The 19793-nt window shown below is 40.3% G+C and overlaps 1 protein-coding gene across 1 annotated transcript in view; it reads right to left on the reverse strand.

The window, feature by feature from the left end:
- Window positions 1–19793, reverse strand: part of SPAG5 (sperm associated antigen 5) — a 40839-nt gene that overhangs the window by 20521 nt on the left and 525 nt on the right. Inside the window, exons 3-5 of the mRNA XM_006890957.1 lie at window positions 11227–11237; window positions 9942–10985; window positions 9661–9835 (exon numbers count right to left, since the gene is read on the reverse strand). Of these exons, the coding sequence (XP_006891019.1) occupies window positions 9661–9835; window positions 9942–10985; window positions 11227–11237 (1230 nt within the window). The remainder of the gene's footprint in view (window positions 1–9660; window positions 9836–9941; window positions 10986–11226; window positions 11238–19793) is intronic.

Raw genomic sequence — 19793 nt, forward strand, 5'->3', positions numbered from 1 at the left:
ATTGAAATGAAAAATAAACAAACTAAATTAAAAAAAAATAAAAACCCCAAAACAAAAAACCACCACAATTGAAAGGCAGCAAGTTGTATTCTGTCATCTTTATTCACAGTAGTTTTCAGGTGCATACTAATCAACTGAAAATACCACGGCTTGAATCAAGTTCACCTTAGTCTTTAAACTGACATCCTTGCTCCTTAGCACTTAAGAGGTCCTTAACAGCAGATTTTTTCTCCAACAAGTATATCATTTGATTTCTTGACTGTTGCTAAGATGGGTGTGAACTGTGAATCCAAGTAAAATAAAATCATTAAATGTCAATCTTTTCTCCCTCTATCATGATGTTGCCTACTGACCCAGCAGTGAAGATTTTGTTTTCTTGATGTTGAGATATAATTCATATTGAAGGCTGAAGTCTTTGATCTTCTGCATCAAGTGCTTCAATTCCTCTTCACTTTAAACAAGTAAGGCTGTATTCTGTAGACTGTTGTTCTTTCAATCCTGATGCCACATTCTTCTTCAGAGTCAAATGATTTCCAAATGATTTCCTCACTGTGCAGACTGAATAGGTATGGAGAAAGGATACAACCCCGATGCACACTTTTCCTGATTTTAAACCACATAATGTTCTCTTGTTCTATTCAGACAACTATTTCTGAGCACTACTAGGTATACATCCCAAAGAAATAAAACCGTGACATAAACAGATATATATACAAGCATGTTCATTTGCTCATTACTTAAAATTGCAATGAGAAGGAAACAATTCAAGTGCCCACAAAAAAATGAATGACTAAAGATAAAGGTACAATCACACAATGGAGTATTATACAATATTAAAGAGTGATAAAGAATTCATGAAACACTACACAGCATGAATGAATCTAGAAGAAATGATGCTGAGTGAGTTAAGTCAGTCACAGGATGACCATTATGGTTTGCTGTTGTTGTTATGTGTTATTGAGTCACTTGCAACTTATAGCAACCCTATGTACAACAGCTCTGAACCCTGCTCTATCCTGAGTCAACTTCATCATCTCTGACACACATACTCTCATTATCCCAGTCACTGAATCAATCCAACTCACTGAGGGTCTTCCTCTCTTGCGCTGTCCCTCCACCCTCCCAAGCATGATGTCCCTCTCCAAGGACTGGTCCCTCCTTGCAATATGCCCAAAGTATGTAAGATGAAGTTTCAGAATCCTTGCCTCCAAGGAGCAGTCTGGTTTCACCCTCTCCAGGACATACCTGTTTGTTCTCCTAGCAGTCCATGGTATATTCAATACTCTTCTCCAGCACTACAGCTCAAAGGTATCAATTCTCTCCTATCATCCCTAGTCACTGTCCAGCTTTCTGATGCATAGCAAGTAATTGTGAAGGCCATGGCCTAGATCAGGTGCATCTTAGTCTCTAGACTGGCATCATTATTCTTCAGTACTCTGGAGAGGACCCTAACAGCAGACTTTCCTAATGCAATTCATCTTTTGATTTCCTGCCTGCTGGTACCAAGAATGTTGATTGTGGAACCAAGCAAACTGAAGCTGTTAAAAATCTCAATCTCTTTATAATCTATCATGATGTTGCCATTTGGCCCAATGGTGAGAATCTTCATTTTCTTGATGTCCAACTTCAATCCATACTTAAGCCTACATTCCTTGACCTTCTGCAGCAAGCGCTTCAGGTCCTTCTCAGTTTCAGCAAATAGGGTTGTGTCATCCGTGTAACATGGGTGGTTGATGAGTCTTCCTCCAATCCTGATGACACATTCCTCCTTATAGAGCCCAACCTCTGTTCTGCATATAGATTGAAAAGATATGGATTGTATATAGATTGAAAAGGTATGGAGATAGGACACATCCCTGGCATACATCCTTCCCAATTTTGAACCATGTAGTGTTTCCTTACTCTGTTTTGATGACTGCTTCCTGGTATAAGTATAGGTTTTGCTTGAGCACAATCAAATGTTCTGGGATTCCCATTCTTAGAGTCAGCCATAGTTTGTTGTGATCTACAGAGTCAAATTCCTTTTCATAATCAATGAAACAGACATTCCTCTGGTACTCTATGCTTTCTGCCATGATCCATCTAACATTAGCTATAGTATACATTAGCTACAGTATCCCTAGTTACCATGGCCTCTTCTAAACCCAGCCTGCACATCTGGCAGTTCTCACTTGATGTACTATTCCAGTCATTTTTGGATTTCAGCAGAATCTTGCTTACATGTGATAACAATGATATTGTTTGACAATTTCTACACTCTGTCAGTTAACTTTCTTTGGAATGGGAACAAATATGAATCTCTTTCAGTCAGTTGGCCAGGTGGTTGTTCTCCAGATTTCTTGGCACAACTTGGTGAGCACATCCAGGGCAGAGTCTGCTTGCTGAAATAAGTCAATTCGTATGCCATCAATTCCTGAGGCCTTGTTTTGTGCCAATTCCTTCAGGGCAGCCTGAACTTCTTCCTTCATCACCACAGGCCTTTGTTCATGCACTGTTTCTTGAATCAGCCAATTCATTTTGGTACAGTGATTTTGTATATTCCTTCCATCTTCTTTTAATGCTTTCTGGATCACCTAATATTCTGCTCGCAGCATCCTTAAGTATTGCAACTCAAGGTTTGAATTTGTTTTTTTGTCCCTTTAGCTTAAGAAATGACAAGCAAGTTTGGTCCTTTTGATTTTATGACTCCAGTTCTTTGCACATTTTATTATAATACTTTGCTCTGTCTTCCCATACTGTCATTTGAAACCTTCTGTTCAGCTCCCTAATTTATTTTTTCCCTTTGCTTTGGCTTCTCAGCACTCGAGTGCAATATTCAAAGTCTCGACTGACCTCCATCTTGATCTTTTCTTCCTCCTCTGCCTTTGTAATGACCTTTTGCATTCTTCATGGATGATATTCTGGATATCCTCCCACAGCTCATCTGGTCTTCAGTCATTAGTGTTCATGGCCTCAAATCTGTTCCTGAGATGAAATTCAAGTGGGATGGACTCAAGATCAGTATTATAAAAAGCTTAATGGGTACTCTGTTGGCATAGTCCTTAAGGAGTTATGCTGCTAACTCAAAGATCACACCTTTCAGGTAGTTCAAATCTACCAGTGATTTCAAAAGAGAAAGATGGGCACCCTCCCTCTGAGGAGAGCCTCTCAGAAACCCAATAATGGGTCAGCTATGATTCCATTTTAACTTGAAAATGATCAGTTAATCAAACAGGGAGCGAAGGGAAAGTTTACACACAGAATTATTCTTAGATAGTTACCAGGGATGAAAAGAAAGAGGAAAGTAAAACCTAATAAATAGATGAATTACATGAATGGAAAACAACATACAATAAAGGGTTGATCAGACACTGCTATTCATTAATCACTTATAATTCATGTTATAAAACAAAGGTATATGAATGATTAAATGGAAAAACTAATATGACTTTAAAACATTCACTCAAATGAAAAAATTTTCATTAGAAAAACTGCCAATAATAGGATAAAGGAGCTCTGGTGGACTAGTGGTAAGGAGCTGCACTGGCAATTCAAAGTTACATGGTCAAATCCACTCGTCGGTCCATGGGAGAAAGAGGGGCAATTTCCTCCCATGCAATTAACTGCCTCTGAACATCCACGGAAGGGTCAGCTGTGGGGCAGTTCCGACTTGACAGTACATAAGAGTAGGATAAAACACAACAGAATTAGCTGTTTTATTCTAATTTTGTCAGAAGAAAATATGTGAGTGTCTCAATTTTCCTTTCTTTTATTACTAACAAAGTCAATCCCAAGTATTGATTGTTGTTTGTTGCTGTTGTTGTTGTATACCATCATGTCAGAAATGACCCATAGCTGACCCTTCGGTGGGTTTTCAGAAGCAGTTAATCACTCAGGAGGAGAATGCCCATCTTTCTCCCACAGAGCAACTGGTGGATTCGAACCACACACCTTCAGGATTGCAGTGCAGCTTCTTGCCACTAGGCCCCCAGAGCTCCCTCAAGTAAGTCATTTATATTTTTCTAGTCTGTAAATTAGTTCCTATTCTGAGAATAACCCTTATGTATAATGTAAAATAAGTAAGTATGATTTCAAAGGCAGTAGAGACCTAGAAAGATGTTAAAGTTCTTAGAGGAAAAAAAAAACGAGGAGTCTTCATTACTGCTGTAAGGCAGTCATGACCTGGGAAAAGACAGTGCTGAGTCATGCTGTTAGAGCAGCAGCCTGCCTGGGTTTAAGGCAGCAGAGTCACATCTCCCTCAGATATCCTTAGTGTCCATTTCTCTGAGAGCTCCCATCACTTCCCTACTGTGTCGTGCAGTAAGGCACGCAGTACCCCATGAGCCCTGGACAGGGCCCACGTACTGTTCAGAGCTGTGCAGTCAGGCAGGTAATGAGATTAGTGTGATGAGGCAGCCAAACACAAGAACAGGGCACAGTGATGGGGAACGGCTGAAGGTGAACTCTTATCCTCTGGTTCTGTTTCAGTGGCCTTCAAAGGGATATGACAAGCTTCAGTTGAAAAGGACACAAGACAAATTGCGATAGAGAAAGAAAATGAGAGCAAGGACAAGGAAAAAAAAGATATGAAAAAAAGGGAAACACAGGAAAGAAACTGAACAGCTAGATGAATAGAGTCTATGAATTCCAAGATTTCTGGCAAGAGGGAAAGTCATTACTTTGAGGATACTGTCACGTCAAGAGGTCTCTGAGAACTTGAACACATCTCATTCTTAGCAGCAGCCTACTATAACCCAAATAAGCACAAGAGTGAGGCCCTCAATTACTTTTGCTGACACCCATGCCCTTCCTTTGCAGGCCTGTGTGTCAAAACTAGAGCTCTCTAGAATAGCAGTCTTTAAATATTTTTCTTCTCATGTCCCTACACACTAACTGGACTAAAAAGTAAATGTGTCGGAGTCAGTGAGACTGGCTCACGATGGGGCAGGGTTCAGAGCTACTGTGCATAGGGCTGCTATGAGTCATAGGTGACTCGATGGTACATAACAACAGCAACACCCTACAAAAGTTTGAAAGACTAAGCCCCCATAATTTTAAATCATTGCAAAGGCAATAATTGCCAGATTATAAATCTGACAACCAAAATAAAACTTCCACATCACTCTAAATTATACCAATGGTATAAGTAACACACTACCAAAATTATTTTTACTTAAAAAAATCCAAATCTTTCCTTAGTAGTAAAAAATTTTACAACTATGAGATATCATCTTAATCCAGTAAGAACAGCAATATTTAACAGAACAGCAAGCAACAAATGCTGGCGAGGTTGCAGAGAAACTGGAACCCTTATTCACTGGTGGTGGGAGTGTAAAATGGTGCAACCACTGTGGAAGGCAGTATGGTGCTTTCTCAAAAAGTTGCAAAGAGAGATACCATTTGACCCAGCAATTCCACTACTAAGAATACACACCAAACAGACCATAACTGGCATCCAAGCAGATATATTCACATCCATATTTATCGCGGCTTTGTTCACAATGGCCAGGAGTTGGAAACAACCTAAGTACCCATCAACAACGAATGGATAGAGAAGCTGTGGTATATTCACACAATGGAATACTTCGCTGCATTGAAAAATAAGAAAATGGTGAAATATTATTCAAAATGGGTGACCCTGAAGGACATTATGCTGGGTGAAATAGCTCAGTCACAAAAGGATAAATACTGCATAGTGTCACTGTTGTAAAACAGGACTGACATCGGGGTTGGGGGAAGACTGAGAAAGATGGGTTCAATAATGTATACTGCATTGAAACAGATGAGGGAGAAAACTGTTTAAAAGGGATATATGATTAGGTATTTTTGTCATGACAGGAGTCCAGAACAAAGGCTGCATAGTGGAGTGGACCTGGGGGGAGGGATTGTAAAACAATGAAAGAATTTTTCTTTTACTTTTTCCAAGAGGGTAGTGTACTACGGGGGAGGTTTGGAAGGGGAGAAAAGTGCAACAATGAATGAATGGAAATCCAAAGTCTCTGTAAATTTTCATTAAAATGAATAATTAAAAAAAAATTTAATCATTTCTTTTTCTTTTTATTCCTCACAGAAATTTATACTAATGCATATTTTTATAGTCTTTGATTAATCATCATATCACACATTTCTACGATTGAAAATGTACATAAAATGTAAAGTAAAATTTATTTTAAATTCCTCTGACCAGAACTTTAAATAGAAATAAAAAAAAAAAAAACAAAACAACAAACCACAACTTTCTTTTGGACTGAGAAATATTTTCATTGAGGATATATTAACATCTTTGTTATATATTAAAATGTTTAGTAAAATCACATATAGTAACAGTTTTTTTTTAAATCATCCATTAATTAAATAGAGCTTTCCTGTCTTCATTAATTCATTTGTCCAGGGGTTACCATTACTACTAGAATGTTGTGTTATTGTTCTGTGCTATTGAGTTGCTTACGACTCACAGTGACCCTGTGTACAATAGCCCTATACCCTGCTCTATCCTATGCCTATCTTATCGTCTCTAACACGCCTACCCTCATTACCGCAGCCACTAAGTCAATCCATCTCATCAAGGGTCTTCCTCTCTTGTGCTGTCCCTCCACCCTCCCAAGCATGATGTCCCTCTCCAAGGACTGGTCCCTCCTTACAACATGTCCAAAGTACGTCAGATGAAGTTTCAGAATCCTTGCCTCTAAGGAGCAGCCTGGTTTCACTCTCTAGGAAAAACCTGTTTGTTTTCCTGGCAGTCCATGGTAAGACACAATTTATTATACTTAAAGTTAAGCACTAATTTGATGCCCATTTCTTATTCTTATATATTTAAGTATAAGAAATCTTATTCATATAAATAAGAGGAATAAGTAGGCATGGAAGAAAAGATGAATATGTCACTCAATTCTAGGAACTCCTTTAGAGACATATGCCAAAAATTATCAAAACATTTTCATAATTCACTGACATAATTAAAGTCTTCTTTCAACAGTGTTGAAAATATGCAAGATATTATATAATCATTTCAGTCATTTGCCTTCTCAATATGTGCACAAATATGTTCTACTTTCCTTTGATTAGTATATTCTGTTATTGTTTGGTGCCATGGAGTACAACTCATAACTACCCTATGAACAAAAGATCTGAATCCTGTTCTATCCTGGCTGCCATTATCCTCACACTTCCTGATACAGACAGCCCATTATAGGCAGCATGCCAATTCACCTGGTTGAAGATCTTCCTCTCCTTCTCTGACCCTCCATCCTTGCCAGCATCATGTCCTTCTCTAAGGAATCCTGCCTCCTAGCAACATGACCAAAGTATGTGAGGCAAAGCATCATCATTCTTGCCTCCAAAGAGCACTCCTGCTACACTGTCTCCAAGACATATCCATTTGTTCTCCTGGCTGTCCATGGGATGTTTGATGCTCTCCTCCAACACCACAGCTCAAAGGTGTCAATTTTTCTTCTGTGATGTATAGCAGGTGAGTGAGAAGATCATCACCTGAATCAGGCAGACCTTAGTCTTCAAACTGAATTCACTGCTCTTCAGCATTTTGGAAAGATCCCTGACAGCAGACTTGCCCAGTGTAATATGTCTCCGAATTTTGCGACTGCTGGTACCAAGGGTGTTGATTTTTGATCCAAGCAAGATGAAATCTTTGACAGTTTCAATCATTTCTCAATTTATCATAGTGTATCCTGTGACAACGTGAAATGTGGAAATAAGCCCTTTATTTTTAATATATTTATTTAAAGTTTTGGGTTTTTTTTTTAACAAATGTCCTTCTATAGTAAAGAAATGGGTGATTGAGAATGGAGAAAAAGAGAAGACATTTAACAAAGGGAATACGTGAAAGATGGAAAAAAAATTGAAACTGTCAAAAATTTCATCTTATTTGAATCCAGAATCCACACCTTTGGTTATCAGCAGTCAGGAAATCAGATGTATTGCATTAGGCAAGTCTGCTGTTAGGGACTTCTCCAAAGTGCTGATGCGCAATGATGTCACTTTCAAGACTAAGGTGCACCTGCTTCAAACCATGGTCTTCTCAATCACTTATTATTCAGATGGATAGAGCCAGACAATGAATAAAGATGACAGAGGAATTGATGCCTTTGATTTGTAGTGTTGGAGAACAGTATTGAATATCTGCCAGAATACTGGACTGACTAAAGAACAAATAGTCTTAGAAAAAGTATAGCCAGAGTACTCCTTGGAGGCAAGAAGGGTAAAGCTTCATCTCACATACTTTGGGCCAGCTGTTAGGAGAAGCTATTCTTTGGAGAGTGACATCATGCTTGGAAAGGGCAGAGAAAGAAAGGAAAGACCCTAAAGGAGATAGAATGACACAATGACTACAGTAATGAGCTCAAGAGTGTCAGAGATGATAAGGGTGGCACAGGATGGGACAGGGTTCAGGTCTCTTGTTTATAAGGTCACTAGAGTAGTACTTGACTCAATGGCACCTAATAACAAAAACACCACCCCATTTGTAAAATGATTCCTTTAAAACTTTCCTTGGACTCTTAGGAGGGGAGCCACATGGGGTAAAGCTGCAGAGGGCACTCCATTTATAGTCTAGAGAATGATGAAAAAGGAAGTATGGACAACTGGCTCAGAAATCTCAGAAAAGATACCAAAGATAAGCCAGAGCTAGCTCTGGCTACCATAATGTGCGGAGATGAATCTCAACACTCTCCTCTCCTTAAAATGAAATAATACACAATGTCACATGCCTATGAACAGATGACTGTATAGGCAAAACATGATTTGACACATTCATACAGTGGAATTTTATTGGAGGTATATAAGGAGAAATGATGTTTCTGGTATATGGTATAACACAGATAAGCCCTGAGACTATTATGCTGAGTGAAAGTTGGACACCCAGTGACAAATATTACTTGATCCTACTGATGTAAACTATCTAGAATAGACAAATGCATAGAGGCAGAAGTTTATTAATGGCTGGTGGAAGGGAAGTAGTAATTTGTTGTTTATTGAGTACTGACTTTAGTCTATGGTGATGAAAACCTTTTAGAGATAGATAATGATAATAATTGGATAAAGTAAAGAATGTTACTGAATTGTACTGTTGTTGTTGTTGTTGCTGTTGACTGCCATCGAGTTGAGCACAACTTATAGCAACTCTATGAACAAAAGACCTAATGCCTTTCCATAACTCTTGTCATTTCTCCAAGTTCATAGAGTTTCCGGAGGGATGTGGTTTAGGAAGTAGATGCCACTCCTTTACAACTTATTTTATAACTGGGAGTTCCACCAAACACTGTTCACACTGGGAAGCCATTCTGGTATTTGATAACCCAATGGTATTGGGAATAGTTAAAAATGACTTTTTGTTTTGTTTTGTTTACAGGCATCTTAAGTAAAATAAAATTAATTAAATTTAAAAAAATACTTTCCTTGGAAGGATGACACAACTTAAAAACTGTAATCATTGTCACTAAATTATAGATGGAGAAATTACTGCTGTATGTCCTGTGGTGTATATATTCTCAACAACAACAAAATCAACTTTGCTTGCTTGTTTTCTTTCTGGAAAATGTAGATCTCTCCAATAATCTCTTCTAAGAATAAACTTGTGGTTAACAGTCTCCTTTCTCCTCTGTCAGTTTACATTCTAAGAGATAGGGGCCACTGGCACTCTCTAAGTTTGGGGAGGCCCTTTCTTACCTCACTAGAAGAGCTGTTAGTCTGTGTGCTACTGTCTTGAGCTCCCTGGTGAGCGCCAGCCAGTTGACTCTTCCAGTCTCGCAGCTGGCGAGAGAGAACTTCCAAAATGATAAGCGAACTCAACAGGTTCTCTTCCAGGTCATGTCGAGACAAAGCAGTCAGGTCTGGAGGATGTCTGCAGGAGGAAGAGAGGAATATGCGGACAATAAGGAAAGGGAAGAGATGAGAGTGAGGGATTTAGAGTTACAGCGCTCAGGTTGCACAAGGATAGGGACACTCACCCCCGCATGAGGTGCTCTGTTTCAGAAGGAGCTTTGTCCTTATTGCCCTCATCTGTCTGTGTTGTGTTTGTACTCTTTTCCTGTACTGCTGGGGGAGTAAACCAAGTCCCCACTGAGCAAGTAGTGAAAGGAGAAGCGCTAATCACAGTATCTTGAAGCACAGAAGGGAGGGATAAGCTCTGACAGAGATTTTCCAGCATGACTGAGGTATTTACACCTTTTCCCAGCCAATTCAGTGGAGACATCCAGGGCCCAGTGTCAGAGACAAGAATCCTACCAGCATCTTCTACTGCTGTATCTGGAACCTCCTCAGATTTTATTTCTACTGGATTTTGTGTCAGGCATGTGGACAGAATATCTTCCATAGCTGAGACAAGTGCTTTATCTTCCAATTCCACTTGTTCTGAGAGAGCTGAAAAGCCCATTTCTCTCTCCTCTATTGCTATGTGCTCTCCAATTTCTTCCCCTGGGTCCACATGATTACTAGGGAAGTCTGTTTCCAAAGAAGTTGAAAGGGAAAGTTGGAGCATTAAATCTGGCAAAACAGGACTTTCAGGTACAGGTTCAGTCCTACTGTCTCTCAAATTTTCCTGGGAGCCGTGTATTTGTTGCTCAGAACAGGGATTTGGTAAAAATTCCAAAAGACAGCATGGAGGATCCTCAGACAAAGTAGCAACAACTTTAGAAAAGCTATCTTCTGGACAGAGTGCCGCCCCTCCTCTCATCTGATCTTCTGATCTCAAAGGCTCATCTAGAGAGAAGCTGTTTGTCGCTGCAATGACATCTAAAGGAGTCCCAAGTGTAATGACTTGCTGCTGACTCACCGGAGAGGAGGTTAGGACCATAGTTTTAACTAGACAGTTATCCCCTGGGAATACTGCTTCCTCCGATGTTCTAGGAGCAGAGTTGGGTTTAGGAACCTGATGTGGGAGATCCTTATCTGATTCATGCTGACCAGCTTCCAGCCACTTTGAGGGAGAGATGAATTGCTCTGAAGGGGAATCTGTCCTCTTCGTACTGACAAAATTCAGTGAAGATGAGCTGCTGTTTTTCTGCAAAGGAAACAGAACTAGTCAATCAAGGCAGTAAACTCAAATTCCCAACATACAATTATGGATGCAGAGCACTGCATCAAAAACTCAAAAGGAAAGAGCTCATATTAGTTCTGATTAGGTAAGAATTTAACTAATCCTTGCTATTTATTACAGAAACCAAATTAAGTGCCATCGAGTCGTAGGTGACTCATAGCGACCCTATGAACTAAAGTCCTGGACACCTGTGTGACTTCTGTCCTTTCTCCAGGTTCATAGGGTTTCCAGAAGCAAGTAATTAGGAAGTGGTGCCACTCCTGCTTCCAAGCTTGTTTGAATCAGGGAGCTCTACCAAACACTGTCCTCCACGGGTGACCTTTCTTGCATTTGACTCATCAGTGTCACAGTGTTCGGGTTCACAGCAACCACGAGTTACCTCTGTACAGCAAGTGGACATACCAGGGTTACACGACCTAGAATGTTTCACCAGAAACAATTAAAGGCAGGCCTGAGGGCCATGGAATCGAGTCACCCACCTTTGGCTTGGGAACATGACTGACTTTCTGTCCGCTAGGCCAACTGCGTGCGCGCTCTCTCTCTCTCTCTCTCCACACCCCCGCCCCCCGCTGTTGTGTTGTTGTTTTTGTTGTTGTTGTTGTTAAGTGCCATCGAGTCATAGGCGATTCATAGTGACCTTATGAACGAAAGTCTGAACACCTGTATGACTTTCGTCCCTTCTCCAGGTTTATAGGGACAGAAACCCAATAGAAGTAGAAAAAAACCTTAAGGACAATTTTGGGTCCTTTGAAGGGCCCTCAGCGTCAATAAAAATGAGCAAATCTGTTCCCATCATCAGGAGATAGTAGCTTAAATGTGTTCCAGTCCTTCTCCATTCCTACTAACAATTTCAAGAATAGGGAGGCGAGAGCTATAGGATGTGAGGGAAGACTCAAGTTCTGTCAGAAGTTAGAGCTGGTACAAGATTTCTCTCTATGGAACAGACAAGAATCTGGGGACCAGAGTCAGAAAGCTCTTTAGTAATGACTGGACAGGGTGGATGGCACTTGGCCCACAAAAAACCATGAAACTCAGGGATAAAGAATAACATCACCTATGTCGATGGCCTCCTCTGCCTGGTCCCAAAAGCTGAGAACATCCCAAATATGTGCATTAAATCCATTCACTCTCTGGAACTTGAAGAACTCTATTACTTATAGCAGAGGAGACTGAAAAGTAGAAACTCCACCCAATTGTTTGGACAAAGGACTGAAAAGCTATGTCCTATTGGTTCACAGGGACAGAGACCCAGAACCTTCTACCACTTGCAGGAATGCTGCAACTTAAGGTCTTCCATTAGCTGGACCTGAAACCTGACAAGCAAGAAAAGAAAAACAGTCACGTATTTAAGTGCATAAAGCAGTCAGAGAAAGGATAAATCCTAAAAGAGTTAAAAACATAGCCTTAACAAAACAGAGCTGCTATAAGAGATATATGACTATCTGAACCAAAAAGAAGGGAAAAACATGAATATTCAAAAGATTAAAATATACATGTACCCCAAAAGGCTTTCTGAAAATAATAAACATTACTATTAAACTGAATATTTCAGTAAATTGAAATAGTACGGTCAGAATTGAGACTGGAACTATAGGCCTGGAAGATCAGGTGAAAGAAATATTTAAAGCAAAGATAAAAATACAAAGAAATATACATCTGAGGAGAAAGCAAAGAGAATTGGATGGTAAATCTAGGAAATCTATCATGAATACAAAAGGTTCAGGAATGCATACAGTAATTATTGAGCCAACAAATGATTTGCTGTGTATATTTCATACCATAATTTTAAAAAAAAAATAAGTTATTTCAGTCCTCTCCTCCATATTTCCTTTCAAGGAGGGAGGTCTATCCTTTTGGGGATGTAACTTTCTAATAAATCTATCTTTTTAAAAAAAGAAAGTTGTTTTAGGAGAAAAGAGAATATATACAGATGAGGTACTGCTTAAACAAATATTATAAGAAAATTTTCCTAGGGTAAAAAAAGATGTGAGTCCGCATATTAAAATGGTTCACCAAGTTCTAAGCAGGAATGTCAAGATGCACATCTAGACAAATAATGATAAAAAAATATATATCTTCAACTAAATAAAATAAAACTATTTTAGAAGCTTTAAGGGAGCTCTAGTGGCCCAGTGGCAAGAAGCTGCACTGCAGTCCCAAGGTACACAGTTCGAATCCACCAGATGCTCTGCTGGACAAGGAGAATCAATCTCCTCCTTTACTAGTCAGATCAGATTTGACAGTACACGCACAAAAAATAATAAAACTATTTTAGAAGCTTTAGACACACACTCTCTCCTACATACACATACAAAAACACAACACATACAACTTACACGAAAAACTCAGTGGAGGATCACCATGAGTCAGAATGGACTTAATTGACAGGGGAGGGACCAGTCCTTAGAGAGGGACATCATGCTTGGGGGGATGGAGAAAAAGTGCAGGAGGGGAAGACCCTGTATGAGGTGGACTGATTCAGCCACTGGGGTAATCAGGATGGGTGTGTCGGAGACAGTGAGACTGGCACAAGACAGAGCAGGGTTTAGGGTGTTGTAAATAGGGTCACTGAGAATCGTAAGCGACACAACAGCACATAACAACAGCAACATAGACAGTTACAAATTACCATAAGAATGCAGAGGAAAATATGGAAGGATAAACAGCAGCTTGTTAAAATGGTTACCTGGCAAGAACAGGGCATGTGTAAGAACCTGATTCCAGAGGTCTGAAAGGGCAAGGAAAGGTGGAGCTAAGCTCTGTGTGGGGTGGAGGAGGAAAAATAGGATTGCATTTAGGGGGTAAAGTATGATAATATGGACGCATATGGATATGAACGTGTGTGTGTGTGTGTGTGTGTGTGTATACATACACACACACATACTACTGTTAGGTGCCATTGAGTGGGGTATATTTCATAGTGACCCTATAAACTATAGATTGAAACCTTGCCCTGTCCTGTGCCATTTTATAGCAGTACTATATTTCTAATATAGAAGCATTAAGGAACTAAGATTAGGGCACCGCTATAATGTATCAGAAGGAATTGGCTGACACGGAAGAATTTCATGAAATGACATATGAGCAAGAGCCAATGGTGATGAAGGAGGAAGTTCAAATTTCTCTGAAGGAATTGGCAAAAAATAAGGCTCCAGGAGTTGATGGCATACCAATTGACATATTTCAACAGACACTGGCCTGGATATGCTCACTAAGTTGTGCCAAGAAATCTGGAGAACAGCCAGCTGGCCAACTGACTGGAAAAGATCGATATTTGTTCCCATTCCAAAGAAAGGTGACCCAACAGAGTGCGGAAATTACCGAACAATAACATTAATATCACATGCAAGCAAGATTCTGCTGAAAATTATCCAAAAATGTTTGGAACAATATTTCAACAGAGAACTGCCAGATGTGCAGGCTGGATTTAGAAGAGGTCATGGTACTAGGGATATTATAGCTAATGTTAGATGGATCTTAGCAGAAAGCAAAGAATACCAGAAGAATGTCTGTCTGTGCTTCATTGACTATGCAAAGGCTTTTGACTGTATGGATCACAATAAGCTGTGGCTGACTCTGAGAAGAATGGGAATCCCAGAACATTTGATTGTGCTAATGCAAAACTTATACTTGGACCAAGAGGCAGTTGTCAGAACAAAACAAGGAGATACTGCATGGTTCAAAATCAAGAAGGGGGTTCGTCAGGGATGTATTCTGTCTCCATACCTTTCCAATCTGTATGCAGAACGGATCATCCGAGACACTGGGCTATGCAAAGAGGAATGTGGCATCAGAATTGGAAGAATCATCAACAACCTGCATTATGCAGATGACACAACCCTGCTTGCTGAAACTGAGTTGGACCTGAAGCGCTTACTGCAGAAGGTCAAGGACTACAGCCTCCTATATGGACTCAACATCAAGAAAACAAAGATTCTAACCACTGGGCCAATTGTCAACATCAGTATGGATGGTGAAGAGATTGAGATAGTTAACAGTTTTAATTTACTTGGCTCCACAGTCAACACTCTTGGTAACAGTAGCCAGGAAATCAAGAGACGGATTGCATTGTGAAAGTCGGCTGTGAGGGACCTCTCAAGAGTACTGAAGAGCAATGATGTCAGGCTGGAGACTAAGGTGTGCCTGATCCAGGTGATAGTCTTCGCAATTACATGCTATGTATCAGAGAGTTGGACAGTGAATAGGGTTGATAGAAAGAGAATTGATAAAAAAAATAATAAAAAAAAAGAGAATTGATGCCTTTGAGCTGTGGTGCTGGAGAAGAGTACTGCTAGGAGAACAAACAGGTTTGTCCTGGAGAGGATGAAGCCAGAATGTTCCCTGGAGTCAAGAATTTTAAAGCTTCATCTGACATACTTTGGGCATGTTGCAAGGCAGGACTGGTCCTTGGAGACGGACATCATGTTTGGCAGAGTGGAGGGGCAGCGAAGGAGAGGAAGACCTTTGATGAGATGGATCAATTCTGTGACTGGAGAGGTGGGAAAAAGTGTGTTTGAGATGGCTAGGTTGCCACAGGATAGAAGAGCGTATAGAGCTCTTGTATATAGGGTCACTATGAGTCGCAAGTGACTCGATGGCATATAACAACAACAACATAATCAGAATGGATGGTGATGAGATTGAGATTGTTCACAGCTTTAGTTTGCTTGGCTCCACAGTCAACAATCTTGGCACCAGTAGCCAGGAAATTAAAAGGCGCATTGCCATGGGAAAGTCTGCTGTTAGGGATCTCTCCAAAGTACTGAAGAGCAATGGAGTATCTCTGGAGACTAAGGTGCATCTGATAGAGGCCATGGTCTTTGCAATCACTTGTTATGCATCATAGAGTTGGACAACGACCAAGGAGGATAGAAGAAGAATTGATGCCTTTGAGCTGTGGTGCTGGAGAAGAGTATTGAGAGTACCATGCACTGCTAGGAAAACAAACAGATTCATCCTAAAAAGGGTTAAACTGGGTGGCTCCTTGGAGGCAAGGATTCTGAGGCTCCATCTAACATACTTTGGACATGTTGTGAGGAGAGACCGGTCCTTAGAGAGAGACATCATGCTTGGGAGGGTGGAGGGACAGCGCAGGAGAGGAAGGCCCTCTATGAGGTGGATTGATTCAGTGACTGGGTTAATCGGGATGGGAATATCAGAGACAGTGAGATTGGCACAGGACAGAGCAAAATTTAGGGCTATTGTACATAGGGTCGCAATGAGTCGCAAGCAACTCGACGGCACATAACACCACCACCAACAACAACATGATCAATACTTAAAAATATGAAGTAGCTTTGAAATTGAGTAATGGAGGACTATTAAGATGACTACTACTAATAAAAGTCTAAATCACCTTAAAGATTTCCCAATGCAACACATATTTCGATTTCTTGGGAAAAGTTTTCAATTAGCAATAATCGCTGCACAAAGCTATATTTCGATTTCTTGACTGCTCTTACCATGGGTGTTAACTGTGGATCCAAGTAAAATGATATCATTGACAACTTCAATCTATCATGATGTTGTCTATTGGTACAGTGGTGAGGAAAAAAAATATGGATACTATAATACTTAAAAAAGGAAACATATGCATCAGGGTTCCATCCTTTCTCTGCATCTATTCAACCTGCATGCTGAGCAAATCATTAGAGAAGCTGAACTATAAGAAGAACATGGCATCAAAACTGGAGGATGACTCATCAACATTCTATGTTATGGAAATGACTCAACCTTGCTTGCAGAAAGTGAAAAAACTTGAAAAGAATTTACCGAAGATCAAAGCTTTTAGCTTTCAATAAAAATTACACTTCAACAAGAAAACGAAAATCCTCACCACAGCACCATTAGGCAACATCATAATAAACGGAGAAGACTGAAGTTGTCAGTTTTTCATTTTACTTGGATCCACAATCAATACCCATGGTAAGAGCAGTGAAGAAATTAAAACACATGTTGCACTGAACAAATTTGCTGCTGTCAAGGAACTCTCCAAAGTGCTTTTAAAAAGTAAGGATTCAGTCTAAAGTTTGCCTGTCACAAGCCAGAGTATTCCTTCATATGCATGTGAAAGCTGGACAATGACTAAGGAATACCAACGAAAAATCAATGTTTTTGAATTGTGGCACTGGTGCAGGTAATGAATGTCCCATGGACTGCCAGACCAAGTAAAGCTTTGAGAAAGTGTAACCACAGAGCTTCTTAGAGGCAAAGATACTGAACATTCATCTCACACAGTTTTGTCAAGAGGAGCTGTTTTGTACCATTGAGTTGGAACTGACCCATTGCTGACCCTTCAATGGGTTTTCAGAGGCAGTTAATAGCATGGAAGGAGACTGCCCATCCTTCTCTCATGGAGCAGTTGGTAGATTCGAACTGTGCCTTCAGGATTGCAGCACAGATTCTTATCACGAGGCCATCAGAGAGAGGCTAGGCCTTGGAAAAAGATATCATGCTGGGAAAGGCAGAAGGTCTGAGAATGAAAGTAAGACCCTCAATGAGATAGAGTAATACAGTGACTGCAACAATGGGCATGAGCATGGTGACAATTGCAAGGATGGTATAGAACAGAGCAAAGTTTCAACCCACTGTTCAGAGGGTTGCTGAGTTGGAGTTGACTTGATGGCACCAAGTCACAATAAAGAAGACCAAATAAATGTTATGACCTTGAATTACAGTGGACCGCCAGAAGAACCAACAAATTTGTCTTGGAAGAACAACAACCAGAACCTTGGAAGCACAAGCACAACCTTGGAAGCAAAGATGATAAGTGTTGAAGTTATCAGAAAGGTCAAGTTCTGGCACAAGGACATCAAGCATGGTAAAAGTGATGGTAAAAAGGAGGAAGTCCCTCCACAAGATGGATTGAGATAGTGGCTGCAACACTGGCTCCAACACAGCAGTGGTTGTGAGGATGGTGTAGGACTGGCCAGCACTTTCTTCCATTGTACATAGGGCTGCTATGAATCGTAACTGATCTGAGAGTACCTAATAATTTTTAAGAAAGACGACTGCCACGCATTTTTTTGCTCAGTGCAGCTGCTGGGTTTAAACTGCCAACCTTTCAGTTAGCAGTAGCGCTCTTAAGCAGTATGGCACCAAGTCTCTGTTGTTGTTAGGTGCCACTGAGTCGAGTACAACTCATAGCAACCCTATGAACAAAACATCTGACCTCTGTTCTATCCTGTGCCATCCTCACACATCCTGACACGCAAGAGCCTACTGCGGCAATCGCTGTGTCAATCCACCTGTTTGAGGGTCTTCCTCTTCTTTGATGACCCTTGACCCTTCCCAGCATCATGTCCTTCTCCAAGAATAATCTCTTCTAGCAGCATACCTAAAGTATATGAGGTAAAACTTCATCATTCTTGTCTCCAGTGAGCTCTCCAACTACACCCTCTCCAAGACATAGCTGTTTATTCTCTTAGCCATCAATAGGATGCTCAGTGCTCTTCTCCAACGCCACAGCTCATAGGTGTCAATTCTTGTCATCCTTATTCATTGCCCAGCTCTCAGATGCATAGCCAGTAATCGGAAAGAGTATGTCCTGAATCAGACGCATCTTAGTCCTCAAATTGACATCATTACTCCTCAATAATTTGGAGAGGTCCCTAACTGCTGACTTTCCTGGTGCAGTGTGTCTCCTTATTTCCTCACTGCTAGTATCAAAGGTGTTAATTGTGGATTCAAGCAAGATGAATCTGTTGACAGTTTCAATTTCCTCTCCATCCACCACAATGCTACCTATCAGTCCAGTGGTAAGAATCTTTGTTTTTTTTGACACTGAGCTACAATCCATACAGAAGGCTGCATTCCTTGATCTGCAACAAGTGTTTCAAACTCTCTTCACTTTCAGCAAGCAAGGCTGTGTCATCTGCATAATGCAGGTTATTAATAAGTCTCCCTCCAATTCTGATGCCACACTCCTCTTCAGAGTCCACCTTCTCAGGTCTCTTTAGGATTCTTATAAAGGGGTCAGTTTCAATCTATAACAAGTTTTAAACATGTAAAAAAAGTAGTTTCTACATGGCTATTTTCTCTTAGGGCCCTTGGCAAACAACTCAGTAAAAGCAATTCTACAAGAGGCTCAAATTGAGTCCAAGTATCTTAGCTTCCAGCCATGTATAACTGGGTCATGCAGTTTTGACCACCTCTTGGAATGGATGGCTATTGTCTCACAGGTGTAGCAGAAAAATCGTTCAAGAATGAACTACATTAAGAGGAAAACTACCAATCATGGTGACATTACTTCACACTATTTGGAAAAGATTAGAAGGAAGAAGAGGTGATAAAAACTACCTGCTAAATAGATGTTCAGATTCTCTGTGGATTTCCTTTAACTGTCCTAGGGCACCTCTCTGTTGGCCTGAATAGCTGTAAATAGAAGTCACTGAGGTAGAAGAGTTCATTATCGTTATTAATTATGTTCCAGCCTGAGACCTCTGTTCCTTTGAGCTCTCAGCCTGGGCAAAGAGCCCAGTCCTGGAAATGGCCTGACGACTAAAAAAAGAAAGGTTTAGAGTTATAAACGAAAGAGCTTAGTTAATAACTATGAATTGATGTTGGTTCAATCATAACAAACGTGCCACAAGAACACAAGATGAGAACAAAAACTGTATGCTGAAGAGGGAGACTATATGAGCACCCTATATTTTTTCTTTTTCTGTAAACCTAAAACGTCTCTAAAAAGAAATAAAATCTGTTCATGAGAGAGGGGGAGAGAGAAAGAGAGAAGGAGAGAAGGAGAGAGAGAGAGAGAGAGAGA

Source organism: Elephantulus edwardii, unplaced genomic scaffold (assembly GCF_000299155.1).
Source record: "Elephantulus edwardii isolate Elephantulus edwardi_28Jun2011 unplaced genomic scaffold, EleEdw1.0 scaffold00094, whole genome shotgun sequence".
Taxonomy (NCBI): Eukaryota; Metazoa; Chordata; class Mammalia; order Macroscelidea; family Macroscelididae; genus Elephantulus; species Elephantulus edwardii.